The sequence below is a fragment of the Podarcis vaucheri genome (assembly GCF_965113315.1).
Source record: "Podarcis vaucheri genome assembly, chromosome: Z".
In the NCBI taxonomy this organism is placed as follows: Eukaryota; Metazoa; Chordata; class Lepidosauria; order Squamata; family Lacertidae; genus Podarcis; species Podarcis vaucheri.
The window spans coordinates 26,213,859-26,240,336 of NC_138758.1; the positions used below are offsets into that span (position 1 = coordinate 26,213,859).

General features: G+C 45.2%; 1 protein-coding gene across 1 annotated transcript in view; it reads left to right on the forward strand.

Annotated features, from left to right (window-relative positions):
- Positions 1-26,478, forward strand: part of COL4A5 (collagen type IV alpha 5 chain) — a 142,052-nt gene that overhangs the window by 54,384 nt on the left and 61,190 nt on the right. Inside the window, exons 3-17 of the mRNA XM_082208644.1 lie at positions 1,672-1,761; positions 3,896-3,940; positions 5,940-5,984; positions 6,105-6,167; positions 8,302-8,355; positions 10,288-10,314; positions 18,088-18,168; positions 20,716-20,778; positions 21,941-21,976; positions 22,081-22,122; positions 22,239-22,331; positions 23,184-23,237; positions 23,337-23,393; positions 25,320-25,364; positions 25,453-25,506. Of these exons, the coding sequence (XP_082064770.1) occupies positions 1,672-1,761; positions 3,896-3,940; positions 5,940-5,984; positions 6,105-6,167; positions 8,302-8,355; positions 10,288-10,314; positions 18,088-18,168; positions 20,716-20,778; positions 21,941-21,976; positions 22,081-22,122; positions 22,239-22,331; positions 23,184-23,237; positions 23,337-23,393; positions 25,320-25,364; positions 25,453-25,506 (849 nt within the window). The remainder of the gene's footprint in view (positions 1-1,671; positions 1,762-3,895; positions 3,941-5,939; positions 5,985-6,104; positions 6,168-8,301; positions 8,356-10,287; positions 10,315-18,087; positions 18,169-20,715; positions 20,779-21,940; positions 21,977-22,080; positions 22,123-22,238; positions 22,332-23,183; positions 23,238-23,336; positions 23,394-25,319; positions 25,365-25,452; positions 25,507-26,478) is intronic.

The following is a 26,478-nucleotide window of genomic DNA, read 5'->3' on the forward strand; positions in this document are numbered from 1 at the left end:
AGCTCACTATAGGGGAAATTCATATATTGGATGCAAGATTTGGTTGACCTTTTGGCCATGATGTAAAGTTAGTTCAAGGCTGACCCAGCTTTCAGAAGTGGATCACTAAGAACAAAAAACATAGAAGATCTTGGAGCACATTCCCCATGTGTCTTCATCAGGCCCTCTAAAGCAGGGATAGTTACTGCAGATAGTTAGTATTTTCCAGGGACAGTCCCAGATTTACAGAAGCTATCCTGGTTTCTGATTTGATCCTGGAATGTCCCACTTTTCCTTTGGACATACCTATTTTCATTAGAGAAATATTGGAGGGTATGGAGTTATCCAACCCCTGAGCTATCTGAAGGCAGTTAACTATAAGGAAGGTTTTTTAATGTTTAATATTTTATTATGTTTTTAATATTTTGGAAGCTGCCTAGAGTGGCTGGGGCAACCCAGTCAGATGGGTGGGGTATAAGTAATAAAAATTAAATAGGACATCCCTATTATTAAATAGGACATCCCTATTTTCATCGGAGAAATGTTGGAGGCTATGTTAATGTGGTGCCCTCCCAGTGTTGTGGCCGACAGCTCCCATAACCCGTCACCATTGACCTTCCTCGCTGGGTCTGATGAGAGTTAAAGTCCCTGATCTCTGGAGGGTGTCATATTGGCAGTCTGTCCTCTAAAAGACTTACATTTGCCCGGAGCTTCCAGCAGGCTTGCTTGAGAGCTTCCCATCATCTTCTGCTAGTTGACACAACCTTAACACATGCTGAAGACTGTCTGAGGAGACTGGGATGGGGCAGAAGGACCGTTCCACTGGCAGAGAAGAGAGCTGCTGGTGGGGCAACATGTCCATGCTAGAGGCCCACCTGCAAAAGGCTGTACTGCTGTTAGGGGCTGAAGCAGGACATTCCTGTTGGTGGTGGTCTTTGAATATACGAGATCCAAAGTTCCCTCATTCACCTAACACACACACATGGGTTGGGCCTCAACCTAAGCCAACATGGCATCAGTGGAAGGGAAATTGGTTTTTTTAAAACAAAAAACAAGAACAACTTGGGGAAGAAAAAGTTGTAGCCATTGATAGTCTTACACTCGGTGAGTTTGTATAATTCTCTTTAAAAGCCATTCAAGTTGGTAGTCATCACTACATCTGTCTGTCCTGAATCTTCCAATATTCAGCATCATTGGATGCCTATGAATTCTAGTGTTATGAGAAAAGGAGAAAAACTTTTCTCTCTTAGCTTTCTCCACACTGTGTTTAAATTTTGTATACATTGATCATGTCCCCCATTAGTCACCTTTTTTTTTTTTTGTAAACTGAAAAGCCACAAATACTGTAACCTTTGCTGATTGGACAGTTGCTCTATCATCTTGATTTCCTTTTTCTGAGCCTTTTCCTATAATACTTTTTTTTGGGGGGTGAGGCAACTAAAACTGAGCCAAATGAACCAACTGGATCCCATTTTGATGCTTGCTGGAATTCCTGATGCAGATTCAGCACACAGGAATTCAGCATGGTTAGACAAATGGCATTTCTTATAGCAAATGGGAAGAGTTTTTTGACGGAAAATACCAAGAGAGAACAATGATTCTCCATACTATATAGTGAGAATTCTTGATTCCGTTCATTTATTATTATTATTATTATTATTATTATTATTATTATTATTATTTATTTTGCAGGGTGAGAGAGGCTTCCCAGGTTTAGAAGGACAACCAGGCTTACCTGGATTTCCTGGACCAGAAGGACCAGCTGGGTCACGAGGCGAAAAAGTGAGTAGCTCAACAGAATGATGATGAATGCCTCATGTTGCCATGATCTATAAAATATCTAATATGGCTTTAGTTGTCCAAACATTTAGATAGTGTTCACTGCATCAGAGCAGGTGTTCCTTTTAACATCCCTTGTACACCTGGAACTGTTTTCTGTGTTGGCGAAGAAACACAAAGGTAAGATAAGAAGAAGCTGAGTTATTGGACCAGCTAGTCTAGTTTTAGACTCTGAAATTAATCGTCCCACAAAGGATCTATTTAGATGGCCCAGACACCCCGACTCTTACACGGGAAGACACCCGAAGACACCAAAACCTGCATATATATATATATATATATATATATATATATATATATATATATTTGCTTTCGTAGATTTTCACGGGTACAGGAATGCAGGTTTTGGTGTCTTCGGGTGTCTTCCCGTGTAAGAGTCGGGGTGTCTGTCGAAACGTCGCACAGACACCCCGACTCTTACACGGGAAGACACCCGAAGACACCAAAACCTGCATATATATATATATATATATATATATATATATATATATATATATTTGCTTTCGTAGATTTTCACGGGTACAGGAATGCAGGTTTTGGTGTCTTCGGGTGTCTTCCCTAGCTTTCCCTAGGCTTCGTTTTGCGAAGCAAGCCCATAGGGAAATGCGTCTTGCGAAGCGGCTAAGAAAACGAAAAACTCCTTCGTCTAGTGAGTTTTTCGTCTTTCGAGGCATTCGTCTTGCGGGGTACCACTGTAGTGGGAGAAAGCTCTCTACCTGCCCCCTGTCTTCAATAAATTCAGGAGCATTCTGCAAGCTGTCTCATCACTGGCCTGGAACAACTGCTGCAGCTCAATGATCTGGGACAGGCAGTCCTGATTAAAGCTCCCATCCCACGCCCAAGTGCATCATCTAAAGCTGCAGGACTTTCTTGCAAGGACTAAGTGCAGTGGGCACTTAGTTGGGGAAAACACAAATATGTTTCCTGATTTATCTGAGGAGCTGTTCACTCAGTTGTGAGAGTCTAGTGGTGGAAGTGTCTCCTTGGGGTTCAGTGAGTGAGATGCAGGCTCCAGTGTCAAGAGATCCACAGAGAAAGCACTGGGGCATAGAGCTATCTCCTTCTTGGGGGCTGCATGAGAACATTGTATCCCAGGATTCCAGGGCCATGACAAGTCTGATTTGATCACATAAAATAAAAATGCCTAAGAAGCCTCATCCTAAATTTACTTGAGAGACCACCTTATCCATCTTATACCCAGTAGATCATTGGTTTCTGCAGGACAGCTTTTCTTCCACATCCCAAAAATGTCAGACGCTTGTGCTGCAGTAACTCGGAGCAAAGCTTTCTGTTTTGCTGCTCCTGTTCTGTGGAACAGCTTCTGTCTGAGATACTATAGGCCTCTAATATCTGCACTTTTTGTGGAGAATTGAAGGCATTTTTGTTTTGAGAAGGTTTTCCAGCTGGGTGAAAAGATCTCTTCTTTTGTAAACCTGACTTTTTATCCTCCCTTGAAAAAGAAGAAACGGTTTTTATGATATGTCTGCAAATTGCCTTGGTTGAACCTTGTATGTAAAAGGCAATTCAGGAATTAATTAAGCATAAATCCATTTGCTTGGGAACTTTCTGGATTTCTGTGTTTACATGCTTTTATTGTATTGGAAGTTGATTCTGACCATTTACATGGGAGTAAGATCCTTTGGTTTCAATAGGATTTTCTTGCAAGTAAGTATGCTGACCTGAGACTTAAGAGCACCTTTGTTTCTCTGGAATGGGGTGAGGAACTTTTGGCTCTCCACATGTTGCTGAAGTACAAGCAAGCATGGCCAATGGCCAGGAATGAGGGGGGCTGTTGTTCAGCAACATCTGGAGGGCCAAAGGTTCCCCACGCCTGCTCTAGGATTTTCATAATGAACCTAGAAAAACTTCTGTGTGATTTGGGGGTGGGGCATGGAATTGAAATTTCCTGTTATGCAGCCAAGCTGTCTGAAATAATGCAAAAGGCAAGAGGGTTGTCTTTGTAATTAAGGCTAAATGGAAAAGTGGATTTCAATTTCTGTCTTTGAATTCATGTTAACTCATTGCTCACTTTTCTCCTCCTCTTCTTTTCCCTTCCCCATGTTTTTTCTTTTTCCAGGGCGATGATGGATTCCCAGGGCCACCTGGACCCAAAGGAATTAGAGTAAGTGATGTTTTAATTTTCTGAAATGCAGTTACTGGGGGGTGAAGAGACAAGGACAGGACAAGAGCAAAATAAGCAGTAAAGGCAAATGGGGTGCTGCCCCACTCACCACAGTCCACCCTAAGTGAACCCCCACCTAAGAGCCTTCTTACTGCCTGACAGTGTAAGTAGCTGTCAGCTTCCTCCTCCTTAGTGTTGACCCTTTTAGAACTCAGCAGGATGGGAGAAGGATGGGAACAAAACAGAAATTAGTTTGCTTTGCCTGTCATTGGCTTGGGCTCCACCCACCGTTGGTCTCCCTGCCTTCTGCCCCACCAACCCCAGTGGGTACCAAACACCACTGAAAGTAAGTGGTGTATTTTTGAGGCAATATGTGCCACGCTTTAAACAAAACACAACAGCCAAAGCAATAATGTAGAGATGAGGAATCTTTGGCACTCTAGATGTTGCTGGACTACACTCTCCCCCCCCCCAAGAAAATCCCTGTTCATTGGCTGTGCTGACTGTGGCTCATGGGATTTGGAGTCCAGCAACATCTGGAGGGTAAAAGCTTCCCCACACCTGTTGTAATGTGTGTCTCTGAATTTTGCTAAGAGCAGGTGACTGGCAGAGGCTCACCAGTGCCTTGGGGGTTCTTTGCAAACTTTTTATATTACAGGTACATTTCCCTACCCCACCCTGCATTTCCATAAAACACATGTGTGCCCCTGGCATGTTTCTTATGGGTACATGCACCAGGGAGCAAGAATTCTCTTCAACACCATTGCTAGCTCCACAAGGGGCCTTGGGCACAATTCATTTAGTGGAGCCACTCCATGAATGGGCCTACATGCTGTCAATGCAATTCATTCCTTTGGAACATAGAATGCTGCCTTATAAAAAGTCAGACAATTGCGTTCAGTTAACTCAGTACAGTGGTGCCTCGGGTTACAGACACTTCAGGTTACATACGCTTCAAGTTACATACGCTTCAGGTTACAGACTCCGCTAACCCAGAAATAGTGCTTCAGGTTAAGAACTTTGCTTCAGGATGAGAACAGAAATCGTGCAGCGGCAGCAGAGGCCCCATTAGCTAAAGTGGTACCTCAGGTTAAGAACGGTATCCGGTTAACAACGGCCCTCCGGAACGAATTACGTTATTAACCTGAGGTACCACTGTATTGTGGAATATGGTGGTTAATGGGTTAACCTTCTGAGTGTCTTGTACCTGGGAGGGGCTTCTACGGGAAGTAGAAGTCACGTAATTCCTTTGTCTGTGAAGTTAGTTTCACTTCTGCTCCGAGAGAGAGAGAGAGAAAGAGCAAGGATGTGTTCCAGCTCTGATGGAGTTATTGCTGTATTTGCTTGTAAATAAATGCTGTTAGATAGAAGCACAGTGTTTGGACCTTTCTTCCTTCTTCTTCTCACACGAAGGCAGTATTGTCTACTTCAGGGTTCCCACACTTGGGTCCTCAGCTGTTTTTTGATTACAACTCCCATCTTCCCCAGCTAGCAGAACCAGTGGTCAGGGATGATGGAAACTGTAGTCTGAAAGCAGCTGGAGACCCAAGTTTGAGAAACCCTGGTCTACGCTGATTGGCAGTGGCTCTCCAGGGTTTCAGGCAGGGAGTCTTCCCCAGACCTACCTGGAGATGCCAGGGATAACTGTGGACCTTTTGTATGCAAAGTAGATGCTCTGCCACTCCGCTGCAGCCCTTCCCCAGCCCATGAAGCTACCCAGAGCACCAGGTAAGTAGAGGGTCTCCTTGTTCCCTGTTGAAGAGGCTCTAGAGGTGGGGAACCTGGTGCTCTCTGGATGTTGCCGGACTACAATTCCCATCATCACACACCATGGGCCATGCTGGCTCAGACTGTTGGGAGTGGCTCCCCACCTCGACACACCAAACTAGCAATGCTTGTGCCTTGCACACTTCCAGTTGTGGCTGATAACTCTTTTTGAGAATAACAATTCCTTTATCCCTTTTATCTAAACATGAGTGTGGTTGTTTCTCATCTTCAGGGTCCTCCAGGTCTACCAGGCTTTCCGGGAACACCAGGACTTCCTGTAAGTAAGCTTTGCCTACAGCAATACTGAAATAACAATGGCAGAATTCATGTTTTGTTCTGGAGTATACACACAGTGTTGCCTTAATGTGATTGTGCTTCTTTTCCTTCCACCTTGCAGGGGCTACCAGGTCAGGATGGGGCTCCAGGACCTCCAGGTATCCCAGGATGCAATGGAACAAAGGTGGGACTGGTTCTGATGAAAATGCATAGCTCTGCTGCACTCCCATCATCCCTCAACATTGGCCATGCTGGCTGGGGCTGATGGGAGTTGGAGTCTAATAACATCTGAAGAACATCATGTTAGCTACCCCTGAGCTATATGTTTTCCATTCAGATATCTTATTTTTATTTATTTATAGCATTTGTGTCTCCTGCTTTCCAGCCAAATAGGTTCCTTGAATGGCTTACAAGCAGTCAGTTTAAACAAGGCAGTTTCTGCCCCCAGGCTTACATTCTAAAACAAAAACACGACACACACAGGGGCAGGGAGGGAAAAGCTAAAAATCAGACGCTGGCACCAGTTCTTAAAAAGTTTTTATAATGACCAAGTGGTACTGTCTAGGGGTAGTAGGCGCCTGAAGGAACTGGGCTTTCCTGTGAAGATTGAAGGCTACAATACTGAGCAGTAGGCATTAGGAGAACACACTTATTTTCTGTGCCTTTGTCAGCATTGCAGATACAACTGCAAAATTAAAATAATTTGTGTGTGTTTGTGAGACAGAGGGTATTTTGGGCTGGGTGTTCACCAGTACTGTATGTGGATGACACCCAGCTCTACCTCTCCTTCAAATCAGAACCTGTGAAGGTCCTGTGTGAGTGTCCGGAGGTGTTTGGAGGATGGATGACGGCCAACAGATTGAGGTTGAATCCTGACAAGACAGAAGTACTGGTTTTGGGGAACAGGGAGTGGGTGGGTTTGGGGGACTCCCTGGTCTTGAACAGGGTACCTGTGTCCCTGAAGGACCAGGTACGCAACCTGGGAGTCATTTTGGACTCAAAGCTGTCCTTGGAGGCGCAGGTCAATTCTGCATCCAGGGCAGCTGTCTACCAGCTCCATCTGGTACACAGGCTGAGACCTACCTACGCACTGTCTTGCCAGAGTGGTACATGCTCTGTTATCTCCTCCTTGAATTACTGCAGTTTGCTCTACATGGGGCTACAACTAATCCAGTGTGCGACAGCTAGACTGGTGACTGGGAGTGGCTGCCAAGACCATATAACAATGGTCCTAAAGGATGTTCATTGGCTCCCAGTGCTGGTGCTGAAGCTGACCGTTAAAGCTCTAAACGGCCTCGGCCCAGTATACCTGAAGGAGCGTCTCCACCCCCATCATTCAGCCTAGACATTGAGGTCCTCCTCCAAGGGTCTTCTGCTAGTGCCCTCACTATGAGAAATGAGAAAATTCCTTCCAGTAGCACCTTAAAGACCAACTAAGTTAGTTCTTGGTATGAGCTTTCGTGTGCATGCACACTTCTTCAGATACACTGAAACAGAAAACAGCATTCACATGAAAGCTCATACCAAGAACTAACTTAGTTGTTCTTTAAGGTGCTACTGGAAGGAATTTTTTTATTTTGACTATGGCAGACCAACACGGCTACCTATCTGTTATGAGAAATGAGGTTACAGGGAAGCAGGCAGAGGGCCTTTTCAGTAGTGGCGCCTGCCCTGTGGAATGCCCTCCCATCAGATGTCAAGAAAATAAACAACTATCTGACTTTTAGACGACATCTGAAGGCAGCCCTGTTTAGGGAAGTTTTTAGTGTTTGATGTTTTATCGTGTTTTTACTATTCTTCTGGGAGCAACCCACAGTGGCTGGGGAAACCCAGCCATATGGGTGGAATATAAATAAAATGTTGTTGTTTTTAATTTTGGGGGGCCTTGCATAAAATAAATCCCTCCAAGACTGCAAAGCTGCTTTTCCAGGCTGGATAGATGCCCTGAACAGAAAAATCCCAGTGGAAATATACTGCAAAATTTTGTCGTAGGGCCCACACATGTCTGTGTGTCCACATCAGTATTGGTGTCCCAGCTACATGGAAAGTGCATCAGTCTATCATGGTCTTAGGCAGTTTTCCTCCTTCCTTGGAGCTTCTGTCTTTTTTAAATATATCAAATAAAAGTGATGCAAGAAGAGAATATTGAGTATATGGGGGGGGTCCTTCCTCGTGTTTAAAAAGATCTGCTATAACCCCTGTTATAGCAGGGGTTGCAACACACCTGCCTCCTTTGCTCTTTCGTTTTATAGCAGCATGCATTTGGGCTTCCTGCTGTCTTTGGTGATGTATTCAAGTCTTTGTTCTGTCCTCTACAGGGAGACCGTGGCTACCCTGGCAGTCCAGGTTTCCCAGGTTTACAAGGCCCCCCTGTAAGTACAAGAAACTTCCTCCTGTAATTGCTATATGTGGTTGATTTTCAGCTGCTGTTTGAGGCTTTGAGGGGACTGTTTGACTGAGCTGGTTTGGACATAACACTAAGCCAAACTATGACTTTGCAAATATGCAGGCTCCTGGAGAGGAGAGCATGGCCAGTTTGCTGCTCCTGCAATCCTGCTTTTCCTGCACAGCTGTGCGCTAAGCCATGATTTGGCTTAGAGTGTTGTCTGAACCAGGACACGTGGCTTGTCTTATAGAATGAACTCATAAATAAGATTTGTTGTTGGGTTTATTGCTCATTATTTGTCTGGAGGAGACAAACCATGAACCTGGATTTGGATTACACACTAAGGCAAACCATAGCTCTCAGTGGCACAGCAGCAGAAGGATGAGAGGAGGGGTGCACCAACTGTAATCTACCTTTCCACAAACCTTTGTGCACTTAAGTTCACACTAAACCATGGTTTGGCATAGGATGTCACCCAAACTTAGCTCACTGTATTTTGCTTCTGTGCTGTGTTTCTGTGGATATTTTATTGTGAGCCTTAGGCTACAACCCTGTTTCTACTTTCCAGGGATAAGCCCCATTGAACTCAGAGGGACTAACTGTGTAACTTAATTTTTTTTTTTATTTTAAGTAAGTCCATCATGTGACATATCATATTAAAGCCCTTGAAGTTCTGAAGAGATTTGTGTTTTTAGTTTTGACATATCCCAATACTGGGCTGAGCTTCAAAGATTTTTGTGTAGTCTGGCAAGGCCAAAATTTTATTTTTTGAAATTTCAAACCCTCATAACTCAAAAACAGGATGAGATGAAAAATTAAAATTTTAGATTTAAACTTAGTTTTGATCATTCAACAATTGTACAAAATATTAAGAAAATTGTATGGCATGAGGTAAAAAAGTTGGATCACTTGATATGGAATGACCCTTAGACCTGTGAAAGACAGACACAATAACTTGAGTCCTTACTCCAGTAGATCTCTTTACAAGTTTCTATGAGTTTGAGATGGCCTTCTCCATTGATCTTCATGGCACACAAATGAAATAAATCTGTTGGTTAGAGCATGGCGCTGACAACGCCAAGGCTGCAGGTTCAATCCTTGTATGGGACAGCTGCATATTCTTGCATGTAGGGGGTTGGACTAGATGATGCTGAAAGTCCCTTCCAACTCTACCATTCTATGATAAAAACATGGAGGGTTTGCTTAATCTTTGGCTGCTTTTGCTTTGCAGGTTAACTTTTCAGCCAGGGCAACAGACCAACCTTGTGCACAGTCCTGTGGTAGTCCTGTAGCAGTGCGCCAATGTTTGGCAGTTTCTGGGCAAGCTGCCACCAAAAGAAACATTAACCGTTTTTATAACATAGTTGTTCATTCGACACATCTATAATTCCTAGCAAGTTGTTCAGTTGTCAATGGTCATATTACAGATTGTTTCTATTTCTTTAAAGACAGCTGTACAAAACTTGTGCACCACGAGTTAGTGTTAACTCTACTCAGTCTGTTTTTATTGGATGATTGCACTGATGGTGGTGGTTTATTGTTTTGTTATGAAACCTCTCAAGTGTTTTATATGTTAAAACTTCAGCATCCACCTCAGGGCAGAGAGACCTGTCTTTGAATTGAGCTCTTGTCCCACATAGTTTTGAGCCTTAAGAGTTGATAAAAAGAAACTCCGTTTAGCTTGTGTAAGTGCTGCAAGTGACTTATTCGAGGCAAACTCTCAAGGCTCCTTGAATCATGGTTTTCTTCTAATCTAAAGAGTACCTTTGGCAGTATTCAAGTGTTTGACTCCACCTGTTGTATGTTTGAGTGAACTGCAATTTGAAGCAAGGAAGAAACTGCATTTGCTATCTAATAGAAGATTCATAATTCTTTTTTTCTATTCCCCCCGCTTTTTTTTTTTTTTTTTTTGCTGCAGGGTCCCCCTGGCCTAATAGGGATGAAGGTAAGTAGCCATTTGAATGCACTGCTGATTCTCCAGCGTTCAACAATAACATTTGGTCTAATTATGCATTTTATTGGCAGCTAGCAACTTTGAGAACTCATTCTTGTGGTTGAAAATGGGGGATAAAAATGGGGCAAGGGAGACTGGCATGTCAGCACTGGGGGAAGTTCTTTCATTTACAGTGAATGCCACCAGTAGATACGTCTCAGACTGAAGCGCACCAGAAAATTTAAGATAAGACTACAATTCAGATGATGCCGCAGCACTCTTTACTGAATGTCAGGGGATGGTTAGCTGCTTGTGCTTAAAATTGTGCCCCTTCAGAGTTTGTGCGACCCCACAAACCTCTGTGTGTGACAGAGCTCCTCAGACATGTCTGCTCTAGTCACTAGTAGAGTCTGACAGTGGCTGTCTGCGGAAGCGCTTCCAGCAAAGAAGTTCCTTAACGGAAACGCGTCTCCTGGACTCACGACGTGGCAGCTTCCGGCGAAGTATGGGTCTCCCTGCAGTTGCTTCTGACACCTCCCCGCTATTTTCGCTCGAAGTGTCTCTCACCCCTTTCTCTCCCCTGCTGCTTCCTGCCTGGGCTGCTGCGTCTCTCTCAGCATTACTGAGATCCTCCTCCAGAGACCCCGCGCTCCCCCTGCTGGTCCCTGCTTTGGCTGTTGACTCTCTCCCAGTCTCTGGGAGCCTTACCACTTCCCTTTCCTCCGATGTCAGTTCCCTGACATCCACCTCCCCTCCAGGGCCCCCCTCTCCCCCGCCCCTACTTTCTCCTCTGGGCGGTGAGGAGCTGAAACCCCTAAAAGAATCCTCTTCATCTTCAGACGTCTCGAACAATTCCCTCCATCGGTCTTCGTTCCGACTCGCTGAATCCTCCTCCACCTCGGAATCAGCGAACCCCTCCAACTCTTCTTCGTCGTCGGTGGTGGCGAAGTATTCCCTCCGGAACCTCGCCACTGGCTGGGGTTTTCTAGGGAATCTCTGATGAAAAGTTTCAATCAAAACCTCGTCATCTACATCCTCTGCCCTGACCCAGGTGTTTTCCGACTCCGGCTCCCCTTCCCACATTACCAAATACTCTACTTGCTCTCCCCTCCACCTAGAATCGAGAATCTCCGCTACATGGTAGCTGTGTTCTTTTTCCTCCATAGCTGGTCCCCTATTGACCCTCCCCTCTCTGTCCCCTATATACGGTGACAGCAATGATCTGTGGAACACTGGGTGCAACTTCATGTGGTTCGGTAACCGGAGTCTGAAAGCCACTGGGTTGACCTGTTGCGTGACTTCAAATGGGCCCAGTCTTTTGGGTCTTAACTTCTTACAACCTCCTTTAAATGGTAACCCTTGGGTGGACAGCCACACCTGGTCCCCCACCCTAATGCTTTCCCCTTCCCTTCTGGTTTTGTCTGCCTGCCTCTTATATTCCTCCTTCGCCCTGTTTAAATTAAGTTGGAGCTGGCGATGGATCGCTTCCATTTCTTCAACGAACTGTTCTGCGGCAGGAACGCTCCAGTTCTCCCCCTCCCCCCCTGGGAAGGCTCGGGGATGACACCCGTGATTGGCCAAAAAAGGGCTCATCCCCGTGGACACGTTCTCTGCATTGTTATAGGCAAATTCTGCCAACGCCAGCTTCTCCACCCAATCATTCTCTCTGTCATTCACATAACACCTCAAATATTGCTGGAGGACACCATTAGCTCTTTCCGCCTGCCCATTGGTTTCTGGATGACGGGCAGTGGAAAAATTCACCTCTACATGCAATAAGCTCATGAGCTTCCTCCAGAACCTGGAAGTAAATTGTTTCCCTCGGTCCGAAACCACCCTCAAGGGGGCACCATGCAACCTAAACACATTTTCCACAAACAATCTAGCGGTTTCTTCTGCTGTGACCGCATGTGAGCAGGCTATAAAGTGGGCCATCTTGGTTAACAGGTCTACCACAACCATAATGGCTGTCTTCCCTTTGGACCTGGGCAGATCAGTCATGAAATCTATTGCCACTGCCTCCCATGGTCTTTCCGGCGTGGGTAGTGGTTCTAATAAACCTGCCGGTGCCCGCCTCTCCCCCTTGGCTCGTTGACATCGGTCACACCCTCTCACATATTCACGCACATCTTCCCTGACCTTGGGCCACCAGAATTCCCTGGTAACCAGCCACATGGTTTTGTGTTGCCCAAAATGCCCTGCTGTGGGGCTATCGTGCAGTTGCTTGAGTACCTTTTCCCTCAATTCCCCTTCAGGTATGTATAACGCTCCCTTGTAATACAACGCCCCGTTTCTCTCCTCAAAACCCCCGGGTTTGTCTCCCTCCCTCCTGAGACCCCTGAGTTTGTCCTGGGCGTATTCATCCTGCACCGTTCCCTCTACCAGTTCCCTTTGCCCCACCAAAGCCGCCCCACACACCCAGCGGTCCTCGGGAATAACATGGGTCTCTTCGGGTGCACCCTCTCCCTCCAAATATTCAGGTTTGCGTGAGAGAGCGTCCGCCCTAACGTTCTCCGGGCCTGGTACGTAACAAATCTCAAAGTTAAATTTGGAGAACTCCTGGGCCCATCTCAACTGCCTTTGGTTGAGCACTCGCGCAGTTCTCCAATACTCTAGATTCTTATGGTCCGTGCACACTTGCACCTTCTGTTGTGCACCAATTAGTAGGTGCCTCCATCTCCGGAAGGCCTCATAAATAGCAAGAAGTTCCCGGTCGTGCACCGTGTAGTTTCTCTCAGATTTGTTCAGCTTTCGCGAAAAGAAGGCACACGGTCGCCACTCTGACCCCTCCTTCCCCGGCTGCAGAAGAAGCACCGCCCCTATGGCTCTGTCAGAAGCGTCTGTTTCGACCCTCAGCTTTTTTTGTAAATCCACATGTAGAAGTTGTTCGTCAGAGGCGAAGGCCCTTTTCAGTTCCTCAAACGCTCGCTCCGCCTCCCCCGTCCAAACAAACTTCTTTTTGCTGCTGAGACAGTCCGTGATGGGCGCCGTCAGGTGGGCGAAGTTTCGGATGAACTTACGATAAAAGTTTCCAAACCCTAGGAACCTCTGCACATCCTTCTTGGTCTTGGGTGTTTTCCATTCCAGCACCGCTTGAACCTTGCCGGGGTCCATGGCCAACCCCTTGTCTGACAAGCGGTACCCCAGGAATTCCACCTCCTTGGTATGAAACTGACACTTTTCCAGTTTCACCCACAGTCTGTTGGCTTGCAGCCTGCTCAACACTTCTCTGACGTCTCTTACATGTTGCTCCTCATTCTCCGAATACACCAACACGTCATCTAAGAAGGCCACGCAATTCTTGTAGAGCAAAGGCCCCAGTACATGGTTCATAAAGGCTTGAAAACACGCGGAGCCTGTTTGTAATCCAAAAGGCATAACGAGGTATTCAAATGCCCCCAAAGGGGTGAACATGGTGGTCTTCCATTCATCCCCTTTCCTTATACGTATCAGGTTGTACGCCCCCCTTAGGTCCAGCTTTGTAAAAATCTTTCCTTTTCGCACCCTGGTCAAAATATCATCAATCCTGGGCATAGGAAAAGCCGCCGGCTCTGTCACTGCATTTAGGGCCCGAAAGTCACATACCAGCCTCGGCTTGTCCGTGTTTTTTTTATCCACAAAAAACACTGGGCTACCCCCCGCTGCCTTGGACTCTCTGATGAAGCCTCTCTTCAGGTTCTTGTCAATGAACGCTCGCAACTCCTGCATCTCCCTGTCTGACATGGCATACAACTTGCCTACAGGAAGCTGTGCTCCAGGGAGTAAATTGATCTGGCAATCAAAGGGCCTATGCGGGGGTAGTTGGTCCGCTTCCTTCTCGCTGAACACGTCGCTGAGATCAGCATACTGTGGTGGCACCTTCCCCTTCTCCATCACTTCCGTCCCTGCTAGGGTGGCTTGGGCCCCTGCTGACCCCTTTTCCGCCCTGCAGTGTTCTAAGCAGTGTGCGGAACCGAAGGAAACCACTCTTTGATGCCAGCCCACCAGCGGATCATGTAGGGCTAGCCAGCTCATTCCCAAAATAATGGGAGCGCCTCCCAAGGTGGCCACATTAAACGCTATCAGTTCTGTGTGCCTTGCCACCCTCATTATCATTGGGACGGTCTGCAAGCTGACGCCTCCTCCCAACAGTTCCCTGCCATCAATCGTGGTCACCTGCAGGGGGTTGCTTAAAGGGATAGTCTGTATCTGGTGTTCAGCAGCAAACTCCTTGCTCATGAAATTGCAGGAGCTGCCTGAGTCCAACAGCGCCTTTATTTTTAGGGGGTGTCCATTTTGCAGCTCTAGCGACACTTCAATCACTAGAGCAGGTCGAGGAGCTTCTGGCACTGGCACTTGGGGAAGGGGCACTTTCACTGCTCTTTGGCCTGGCTGCAGTGCCCTGCTGGCAACCAGGCGTTGGCTTTTACCTGCTCCGTTTCTCCCTGCTCTTCCCCCTCAACCGCTCCCACCATCCCTTGCCATTCCTTCCTCTGGGGGCAGACTCTGGCAAAGTGGCCTGGCTGTTGGCAGAGATAGCATTTCCGGGCTCCCTTTCCCTCCTTCTTCGCCCCCTCACTGGGCTTTGAAACTGCGCGTGCGCGGGCTGTTCCGATTTCCATCGGCTCTGCCGGCGGGAAAGCTGGCTCAGGAATGTCTGGAATGCGTAACTCCTTCCAACGTTCCCCTCTCCCTTCCCGCCTCTCCAAGGCTCTTGCCTCCTGGCGCGCTCCAATGGTCAGCGCAGATTTGGTCAGCTGATCCATAGACCCCGCCCTGGGGCTCCTGGCCAGCTCGTCTTTCACAGCTGAAGAAAGACCTTCTTCAAATAGCATCTGAATGGGTGCCGCCGATAAATCCCACCCCAATCTGTGAATCAGCATGGTAAATTCAGTCCAGTACTCACGGACAGATCTGCTTCCCTGCTTGCAAGCCATTAGCTGTCTGCGTACCAACCCTTCCTCAATATCGCTGGAAAACATGATATCCATTGCACGAAAGAATTTCATAGTGTCCTTTAGGATATCGTTGTGCGTTGCCATCAGGGGTCGAACCCAGTCCCGCGCCCCCTTCTCAAGATGCCCAATTACGAACGCAACTCGCGATTCCTCATCAGGGAACTCATCAAACTGCACATTCAGAGCATATTGCATCTCAGTCCTAAAGGCATGGTAATCCTTGGGGTCCCCCCCAAACTTCTGCACCAATCCTGGTACCTTTCTGGGGAACTGAGTGGTTCTCCCCTTTTTGTCAGCATCCTGAGCCCTTCTCTCCTCGAGCCTCGCCGTCTGCAGCGCAAGTTGGACCTCCAGAGCTTGATACCTTTCTTCCAAGCTTGGACCAGCTCCAACCCCTGCGTCTCCGGTTCCGACTGGGTTGCTCATGATGCTTTCTCCTGCACAGGCAGCGTACAGAGACTGTCAGACTGCTGTCAGGGGATGGTTAGCTGCTTGTGCTTAAAATTGTGCCCCTTCAGAGTTTGTGCGACCCCACAAACCTCTGTGTGTGACAGAGCTCCTCAGACATGTCTGCTCTAGTCACTAGTAGAGTCTGACAGTGGCTGTCTGCGGAAGCGCTTCCAGCAAAGAAGTTCCTTAACGGAAACGCGTCTCCTGGACTCACGACGTGGCAGCTTCCGGCGAAGTATGGGTCTCCCTGCAGTTGCTTCTGACACCTCCCCGCTATTTTCGCTCGAAGTGTCTCTCACCCCTTTCTCTCCCCTGCTGCTTCCTGCCTGGGCTGCTGCGTCTCTCTCAGCATTACTGAGATCCTCCTCCAGAGACCCCGCGCTCCCCCTGCTGGTCCCTGCTTTGGCTGTTGACTCTCTCCCAGTCTCTGGGAGCCTTACCACTTCCCTTTCCTCCGATGTCAGTTCCCTGACACTGAATTTATGGGGTGACCACAGTTTTGTTCAAAAGAGCTTATAACATGGGTGTTGGGCCACAACAATGATTTCTATAGTGCAAAAAGTATCACAGAACCTGAACTTAGAAAGGTAAAGGGACCCCTGACCATGAGGTCCAGTCGTGACCGACCCTGGGGTTGCGGCGCTCATCTTGCTTTATTGGCCGAGGGAGCTGGCGTACAGCTTCCGGGTCATGTGGCCAGCATGACTAAACCGCTTCTGGCGAACCAGAGCAGCACACGGAAACACCGCTTCCACTCCGGAGTGGTACTTATTTATCTACTTGCACTTTGGCGTGCTTTCGAACTGCGATGTTGACAGGAGCAGGGACCGAGCAATGGGAGCTCACCCCGTCACGGGGATTCGAACCACCGACCTTCTGATTGGCAAAGTTTAACCCACAGCACCACCCGCGTCTCATAACCTGAACTTAGCATTGCAGAAAAGAATGTGTAACCAACATGGTCAATGCTCAGTGATGGAGGAAAATGCAGTGCAAAACTCACGGAAGGGACAATATTGGGGAAGCCTGTTTAGTTTGATGAGAATGAGCCACAGCAAGCCTTAGCCTCTTGCAAGGAGGATTTGGAAAGCTTTTGCTTCTGGTTGTGATAAACTGTAACTTTACAAAAGCTAAGAAAATGAATTTCAGTAGGGACAAATGTAAGGTTCTTCACTTAGGCAGGAAGAACCAGATGTGCAAATATCAGGTGGCAGACACCTGGCTTACTAGCAGTACATGTGAACAGGATCTAGGTGTCTGGTGGACCACAAGTTTAACATGAGTCAACAGTGTGAATCACTGTGTGATGCAGCAGCAAAATAAGCTAACACTATTCTAGGCTGCATCAACAGAATTATAGTGTCCAGCTCAAGGGAAGTAACAGTAGCATTCTATTCTGCCTTGGTCAGACCACACCTGGAATTCTGTGTCTAGTTCTGAGCACCACAACTTAAGGATGTTGACAACCTGGAACATGTGCAAAGAAGGGCAACCAAGATGATCAAGAGCCTGGAAAGCAAGCCTTATGAGGAGCAGTTGAAGGAGCTGGGGATGTTTAGTCTGGAAAAGAGGAGAGTGAGAGGAGATATGATAGCCAAATTCAAATATCTCAAGGGCTGTCACTTGGAAGAGGGAACAAACATGGGTTTTTCCGTTCTCTGGAGGGTAGGGCTCGAACCAATAGCTCAAGTTACAAGAAAGGAGATTCTGACTAGGAGGTCAGGAAGAGCTTTTGGACAGTGGAACAATCTCCCTCAGGAGGTTGTGGACTCTCCTTAAATGGAGGTTTTTAAGCAGAGGTTGGATGGCCATCTGTCATTCTTTAGCTGACATTTCTTCATCACAGGGGTTGGACTAGGTGACCCTTGGAGTCCCTTCCAACTCTACAACTCTATGATTCTATATCACCTGAATTGGACAGATTGTGGTTGATCTTAATTACGATTTGTTTGAAACAAGCCAACTTCAATCTATGATTTTTGATGGTGGCTTGTTTCAGCAAACCATAGTTACGACTGACCACAATTTGGGATTCAAATGTACCGGTAACTAAACCGTCTCTTCCATGTGACAGCAGCAGAGTAGGAGATGCGAGGGAAGAGGGTTCAAGCCTGAAGCTTGCTTCAGCTTGTTTTTGTCCTACTGAACTATGGTTTAGCCACAACTTTTGAACACAACCCCTGTATACTTCAAATCATTGGTCAGAAAAATATTATGAATGAGTTCCCACAGGGAAATTTCTAAGTAAAAAAAATGGTTGGAAGGTTTCTTTTGCACAGTTAAGCTCCTATAAGAAAGACATTGTCTCCTTGAGACATAAATGTTTCTGATCTAGCTCTCTTATAATATGTTTGAGTATTCCTTTCTTACTCCAAATTTCTTTCTTTTTTCCTTTTAGGGGGAGCCAGGTGAGATACTGACATCTTTGCAGCCAGGACAAAAGGGTGATCCAGGATTTCCAGGACTACCAGGACTACCAGTAAGTTGATGAAGATGTCACTTTATGATGTCTTGCCTGTGTAAAAAAAAAAAAAAAGTAAGCACCACACCATTAATTGCATTTATGACAGTGTTAGTAATAAGTGCTGAATATTCAGAGCAATAAATACAGGTATAGGTTTTGTGTGTACTTTTGTGTGAACTTTTTGGGTACACATAATAAACAAACTGAAATAATAACAGGCTTCAAACTACCATTAAACTCATTATTTTTTAAAATATTTTTTTATTAAGTACAAATTAGAAAACATACATATTTACAACAAAAGAAAATACAAAAGAAAAAGAAAATACATAAACTCATTAATTGAATTGTTTGGTTATTTTTTATCTAATGATAACAAAAAGATAGTACATCTTTTAACTTCTGCACACATGACTGGTGGCTGTGGGAGAATCTCTGCAATTGCAGATAGGCTTGTAAGAGTTGGGAGTTGGGACATAGTTTACACGGTTAAATTAACTAACATGGCAATGATCAGAAAGGGTAGACAACTGAGCAATGTCTTTATAGCAAAATACAGTATGCTATGTACTGGACTAACAAAGTTCTAGAAAAACGTACTGTACTAGTTGTACATTATTTATTTATTGCAATTTATACTGTTCCATTTTAATTTGTAATATGTTTATGGTGTGTTAAAATTAACTCGGGACTGTTTTGAATGTAAAACCAAACTTTATGGGTCCCCAGATTTACATTTTTCTATTACGTACTGTTTTGGAATCTGCTTTCAAGCTGCAGTTGTGTGAAGGAGCCACCAGGTGGCAGCTGGGAGCTACAGAAAGTTATCCATAGGGCTGTTTAACCAGAAAATCAGGCTCTTATTTAGATCAAAGTGTGTGTTGTAAGTGTGTTTATTGCCAAACTGAGCTTCTGGGGCTGTGCTGCAAACACTGTTGAGTTCATGGGCAGAAGAGAGTGCATGTTCAGAAATGGAGTTCACAGGTTTCTGTTCGGAAACAATGAGATCCAGGGAAGTTGGTTCCAAAAGAAAAAACAGCTTTGTTTGCAGTTTGTCCTAACAATTGCCTTACTGTTTCGTCCTGCTATCTGATTCTCTCACAGTTCCACAGTTTTGTGCCCAGCATCAGTACAAGCACATCAGGAAGCTCTGTTTGTCTCCCAGATCGGTGGCTTATTTTTAGTGGGTCTGTTCTTTGAATTGAGCAGGGGTCAAAACACCAGTGCAATTGGTTCGTCCCATTGATTTGTTTCTGTGTGAGCTGAAGAAGTCAAAGCCTTTCTAAACCTCTCCTCTCCAGTGTGAACAGCAATGTGGTGCAGTGATTAGAGTGTTGGGCTTTGACACTGGGAGGCCAGGATTCAAATCCACACTCATCCATGAAGTTCACTGGGTGACATTGAGCCATTCATTATCCCTCAGCCTAACCTACCTTGCAAGATAAAAAAATTCCTTCCAGTAGCACCTTAAAGACCAACTAAGTTAGTTCTTGGTATGAGCTTTCGTGTGCATGCACACTTCTTCAGATACCTTACAAGGCTGTGTTGAGGATAAACTTGGGAGGGGAAGAACTGCTTACACCACCCAAAACTCCTTGGAGAGCGAGAAAGGGGGGGGGGTATAAGGCAGTAAAATATGTAACAGGACTGGACGATACTTTGTCCACAACCAGTTTGAAGTCCATATCATGATATTGGGTTTCATAATTTTTGACCCCACAATATATATATATTGTGAATCGTGATGTGTGTGCTATGCAAAAATCATAATGCAGGAAAAACTGTGGAGCCAGACAACGCTTCTACATACCTCCATCCTTATTTCAGACATCGTGATATATCAGTATATTGCGACATTTAGCTGGTGAAAACCAGATATCCACCGGCCCTGATAATAATAATAAATAAACCAGAGGCTCTCCTCCCTGAGGAGTGTGCTCTATGCCACCCTCTCCCTGCTACACAATAGAAACGCAGACAAATGAGGAGCAAGCAGCTGAGGTTCCTAAGGGGAGAGCTCTGATGGAGCCATTATCACTGGTCACAATGGAAGGGAGGGAATTGTAAACACTGTTTTCTGAAATGCAAGTGAGAGATAGCTGCAGAAGTACATAGCAAGGGTAGGCAGCCCTGCCCTCCAGACGTTGAAGGGACTTCAACTCCTGACCATTGGCTGTGTTATGTACTGAAGTTCTCACCCTGGGCCAGCAGGGGGATACTGTAGATAGTTCAGGTCCACATATGCAAATAAGGGATCGAAAGTGATGTTCAGTGATTTGATAGTTACAGAAAGTGGTTACTGTTGCATTCTAGTGGAGCTCTATATAAGCAGGCTGGCTGAACCCTTCAGTTCAGTTCTGTTCTGGCGTGTGAATAAACAAGAGCTGTTTGAAGAATCGCTGTGTCGTCTGATATGTTCACCCACAACTTAACAGGCTGTGCTTGCTGGGACTGGTGGGAATTGGATTTGGAAGGCAACAAGTCTCTCACACCTGCTCTGGAGTTTGCTGTGGGTTTCCTCTTGCCCACAGTTTGACTCTTTCTTTTCTTCTTTTGTTCCAGGGCCCCGCAGGTCCCACTGGAACACAGGGCCCTATTGGTCCTCCTGGGCCCCCAGGTTTGCTGGTACGTTTCCTTGATGACCTCCATCTGGCTTGCAGAATGTGTAGATGGTGAAAGAAAAGTGCTTATAGCTGCCCAACTTGCGGTTTCAGAAGTGGTGGGGGCAAACAGGTTGCCCAGGTCTATGGCCTGTGCCCCTTTCTCTTGTCCTGGTCATCACGACAGGTCCATGTTTGCATCAGGGTGCACTGTAACAATTTCCTGGGGAGCAGGGGTTTATATCCCGATGTATGGAGTTTTGCATGTGAAAGAACCATACCTTTGACCCGACCCATATGGCTCCCTTATGCACATATCCCTGGAGTTGTCTGGGGATCATATTTGCAGAAAAATAGCTCTTGCACTGTTATGTTATATGAGTATAGTAAATACAGAATTTAGAATCCCACTTGCCTTCTTCCGAAACAGGCTAATCTTTCTCATATGCACATCACTTGCAAAGCATTCTAGTCTAGGGATCGAATATCAGTGGCACAATTCAAACCATGTTCTAAACTATGGTTGAAGGATTGCTTGAACCAGGCCACTGAGATTTGATCTCTAGACAACTATGTTTCCTTTGCGGTGTATATACGTGATCAGGAGCAAGCTGTGGGCTCATGTCGCTCCCTTTCCATATGTGGCTTGGCTTTGAGTTTCTTGTTTAGTGCAAACCACAGTTTACCATGATATATGAATTAGCCAACTATAGTTCATGCTGACTCTTCAAACAGGAATGGGAAATGACACCTAAAAGTAGGTTTCGAATTGAAGTTTGGAAAGCAAGTGCAGTGTGGTGATTTGGATAACTTGCCTCCAATATCTCTTCCTGTTTCCCTTGTGGTGGGGAAAACTGGAGAGGAGAGATAAGTGGGTGTAATAAGTGCACCCCCTCCCCAAATGTTGCCTGTGAGCAGATGCAGCCCTCTCCTGGAGTACCCCTTTCTCTTCCATTACAATTAAGTATATTCCAAGTGATAAACCTGGGGTGGAGTTTTTCTTTTCTCCCCTTCCCCTGATTTATTTATTTGTCACTATAAAAGAAAGAAAAGAAACAATAAATAAATAAATAAATAAATAGCAACAACAGAGCCAATGCTCTATTTCTCAGAAGGCCAGCATGGATTTATCTTGTGGGGTTACAGAAGTAGTCCTGGAGATTGACTGCCGTGTTTGTCATTTTCAGGGTCCTCCCGGCCCCCCAGGACTACCGGGTCCTAAGGTATAGTATATTTTAACAGTGTTTGTCCTTGTTTGGTTGTTTGCATTCAGTCTCATGTACTTAGGGTTTGTCTTCTTCTTCTTATCATTTCAAATTCCTTTTAGGGCAACATGGGCTTGAACTTCCAAGGGCCAAAAGGAGAAAAGGTAAGTGTGGGGCATGGAAGTGGAGATTGGGCTTTGATTCTGCTCATTCTTGGTACTGCTTCTATGAGAGTGACCTAATGATGTTAATGTGCCTTGTTGTCTCCTGCGGGAATTAGGGTGAGCAGGGACTCCAAGGACCCCCGGGACCCCCAGGGCAGCTTGGCGAACAGAAAAGAACAAATGATGTAGAGTTTCAGAAAGGTGATCAGGTAAGTGAGAGGAAGGTGGTTCCACAGGCATTCTTCCTTCAGCCAACCTTCATGGGTTGCTCTGGTTTGCATCAGTGGGTCACACTGTACCACACTCCCCCATCCCATCCGGCCCATTGTCTGGAGGAGAGTGTAAATGCCCCTGCCTTTGCTGCCTGCCCATTTGCTTGCACTTCCTCCAAACATACTTTGTGCAGCCCAAAATGCAGGCTTGACCACCTACTAACTCCTGTGATCTCTGCATCTGCAGCAAATCTACATCTCTTGTCTGCAGTACTAGCTACATAGCAGAGGCGGGGCTGCTGCTACAATTGTTTTAACTGTTTTAACTGTTTTTAATTTTTAAAAATTTGGGTGGGGTTTTTGCTTGCTTTTGTTGTTGGCTTCTGCTGAGTGAGGGGAGAGGTGTATCAGGAAAGAGCGACCCAGCCTGCCTCACATAGCAGATGCCTGTAAAGTCTGCTGGAGCATAATAAGACAATCAATCTAGCAGGATACTCATAATTCAGCAGCGCAAATTATAACATGAGATAAAGAGGAGGAGAGAGGAAAATTTAGAACAAGAATACACAGATAGGTTGGGTATAGAGAGGAAACCAGGGATAGGAGTGGAAGGGAAATATATGAAATTAAGTTTTCTTTCTTTTTTCTTTTCTTATCATTTTTTTTTATGCAACAGTTGCCGTACTAATGTTAATATACCAATGAAGAACTGTAATAGAAAAGCAAATGAAAACAAATAAATCCTGCTGGGGCATTGTACCTTAGATGGGAGCGAAATATTAAGTCCACAAGGGCAGTGATTTGTTTTCAACTATATCGTCTTTCTCTCTCTTCCCCAATGCTTGACAGGGCGTTCCAGGTGACCGAGGCCCCACAGGTCCCCCTGGGTTTCCAGGTCCTCCTGTAAGTCAGTTCCTTTCTGAGTCATTTTTGAAATCATAGCAAAGTGCACTAAACATCTTTGTTGTCACGGGTGCTGACGCTGTGCTTCCTTTTTTCCAGGGTCTTCCCGGTGGTGGAAAAGGTGAAAAAGGTGAGCAAGGAGAACCAGGCAAAAGGGTAAGTAACTTCTTTGAACTCAACGTTTATCTTTCCAGACCTTGTATAACTTTGGGGATTCAGGTTTGGTCACCAAATACTGGGTAAGAAATTTTCCTTTCTCCTATGGTCCGCTAAGATAGTGGGTTGGTCAGTGGTTTTCCCTGGACAAGAAAGGGCCTCATTGATGGCACACACCAGAATGCAGGTTTTTTATTCTGGGTTTAATTTAATCTGGACTGATTCCTGTTCTATCCTTGGAGTGGACAGTGGCAACTATTAACAGAGAAAAACCTGATCACCTGGGCCAGCAGATCGCATTCCTCCAAAGGCTCATTATTTGGGGGAGAAGGAGGTGTTGATGCCTGATTCAGTGAGTGGCTGGGGCCTACAGATAAGTCACATCCAGTCATGGCAGACCAGAAGATGTAAATACATTTATTAATTTCATTTCCAAATCTCTGACCACGAAACATCCTCAGGTGATTTAACATTAAAACAGAAACAATAAAAAGTATATAAAAACACAATTTCAAATCCAATAAATACAGAATCCACATAAAAGGATTGTTGAAGCATTCACAGAACTCACAGGCATTAGACTCTGTCACATGAAGCTTAGATATTTAAATTATAACAAGAAACATTAACAGACTCCACAAAACTGTCTCCCAAAGAGCTGAAATAGTAAGAAGTGGCTGCAAAGCCCATGTTTACAAAGCATTAACTTTACAAAACATGGAAACCACTCTGTGAGCACTGGCTTTGCAACCACTCCTTAGAGTGTGATTTCCATATGTTGTAAAGTTATTCCAAGGAATCTTTCTTTTTTTTCTCCTGAAGCGTGTTCATCAGCAATATTTTAATACATATTGACACAAGCAGCTTTAGCCACTGTTAATTTATTTTCTTATCAGACACATGGTAGTAAGAAAATCTTAGAACCCCCCAAAAAAACTGCTATCCTTGTGGATTCTGTCAGCTGTCAAGAATGAGTTGTAAATTTAGCACATCTTGGGAATGCAAGTGATTTATTGCTCATAATTTCCATCCGAAAACAAACATGACAATCTTAATTCCTTTGTCGTGGGGAAGGTATATGGTAGCGCTGTGGGTGCCTTTTCTACAGCTCAGTGCGCAAGATGCCACTGTTTATATTCAAAACACTTCTTTTCTTTTCTTTTTCTTTTTTTTGAGAAATTCACTAGTTCCCCCCTTGCCTTTTGTTTTTGTTGTTTTAGAAAGCCAGTTTTTTAATAATTTCTTTGGCCACACTATGCTTTCTACTTTATCAAAAGGACTTTGAGAATCCCCCCCAAAAAAATCTTCCTGTAATTTGCAGAAAAGGAAGATCAATAAATATTACAGAATCAGCCTGGGAGTATTTTCTTTTCTGAATTTTTAAAATTGAATTTTAATAACAAACAATCTGCAAAAAGAAGAAGAAATTAAAGAAAACATAGGTTGGTGGGTTTTTTTAAAAGGATAGGTTGTCACAGTTGTAAAGAAGATGTAATATAGGGTACAGCTCTGTGATTTATGAAGTCAATAATAAGGCATACCAAGAGGAAAAGGAGGTGTGGTCTGAATGAAAACAATTACAAATTTTTATTTCATAAAAATAAGATTAAAAACCCATTGTACTGTATAAATCCAAACACCCACATAGAGCCTAAGTTTGTTGGTCTGTTACATTGCCCTAAGAATTCATGCCATCATCTGTTTGCTGTGCTTTTTACTCCTGTCATTGTCATCTTTGGTCCTTGTTTTAATTACCCATGCTTACTATGGGGGTTGCCTGCCTGCTGGTATTCTTCCAGAAAGTCATGCTGGAGAGACATTTTTCATATTATCTTAGCAAGTGGTATGAACAGCACAATGTCAGTAGCATATTTGTGCTTCCTAAAATGCTTGGTTGCTTTTTCAATACACATTTGTATTTTAAAGGGGAAACCTGGCAAGGACGGAGAATCGGGTCAACCTGGCTTGCCTGTGAGTCTGTTACATTTTTCTTCCTTCTATAATGACCTTTCACAGTTTTAAGTTTTTGGAGGATTGATTCCTTCTTTCTCCATCATAGGGTTTGCCTGGAGGTCGTGGTATTCCTGGTTTTCCAGGAAGAGATGGAGAGAAAGTGAGTATGTTTTGCAACACGGAAAGCTCATTTTATTTGTTTGTCTGGAGTATTTTCACCCCGCTCTGGAGCCAAAAAGAACTCTTCTAGTTGGCTCGCAATCTAAAATAGGCTCCCAAGGTGTGGTCCGGGGATCAGCAGTGGTTTGAAAGTTTTGTTCAGGTAGCTTGCGAAAGCGTCTCTCCAGAGTGGCTTCAGTGGCTACCTCATCATTCCCAGGTCCTTGTGGTCTGTGTGGAAGGTTTGTGGGATGGACCAGAAATGACAGAGGGAGGCTCTGCCTTCCTCAGAGGAATAAAGCCATAGCTCGCAAAAGTCAGGGGAAGGTCTCTAGGCTAAGTGGTCTGCCAAGAAGACCCTTGACTATTTTTGAATGGTCTGCGGAGGGCGGAAAGTTTGAGAACCAGTGATATAAAGGGCATGATACAAAATGAAAATTAGTTGATAGGGAGGAGGGGGGAAATTAATCCATTTCTTCGATGCAAAGTTCTTAAAATGGCAAGAAAATGGAAGCAGTTCAAAGAGAAGAGGAGGTAAAAGTTACAGTGGTACCTTGGGTTACATATGCTTCAGGTTATAGACGCCGCTAACCCAGAAATAGTGCTTCAGGTTAAGAACTTTGCTTCAGGATGAGAACAGAAATCATGCGGCGGCAGCGGGAGGCCCCATTAGCTAAAGTGGTACCTCAGGTTAAGAACGGACCTCCGGAACGAATTACGTTCTTAACCCGAGATACCACTGTACTGTGTTCTTAGCAAGCCCTACCTCCTTTGGCTCTCTCTGTTTTAGCTTGATGGAATAGCATCAGCTTAAGGATACATGCCTTGATAGCTCAGTCGGTGTTGTGGGTTCAAGCCCCATGTTGGGCAAAAGATTCCTGTATTGCAGGGGGTTGGACTAGGTGACCATTGTGGTCCCTTCCATCTCTATGATTCTGCGGGGGCTTGGTGGAGCTTGTTTCTTAGCATAGTC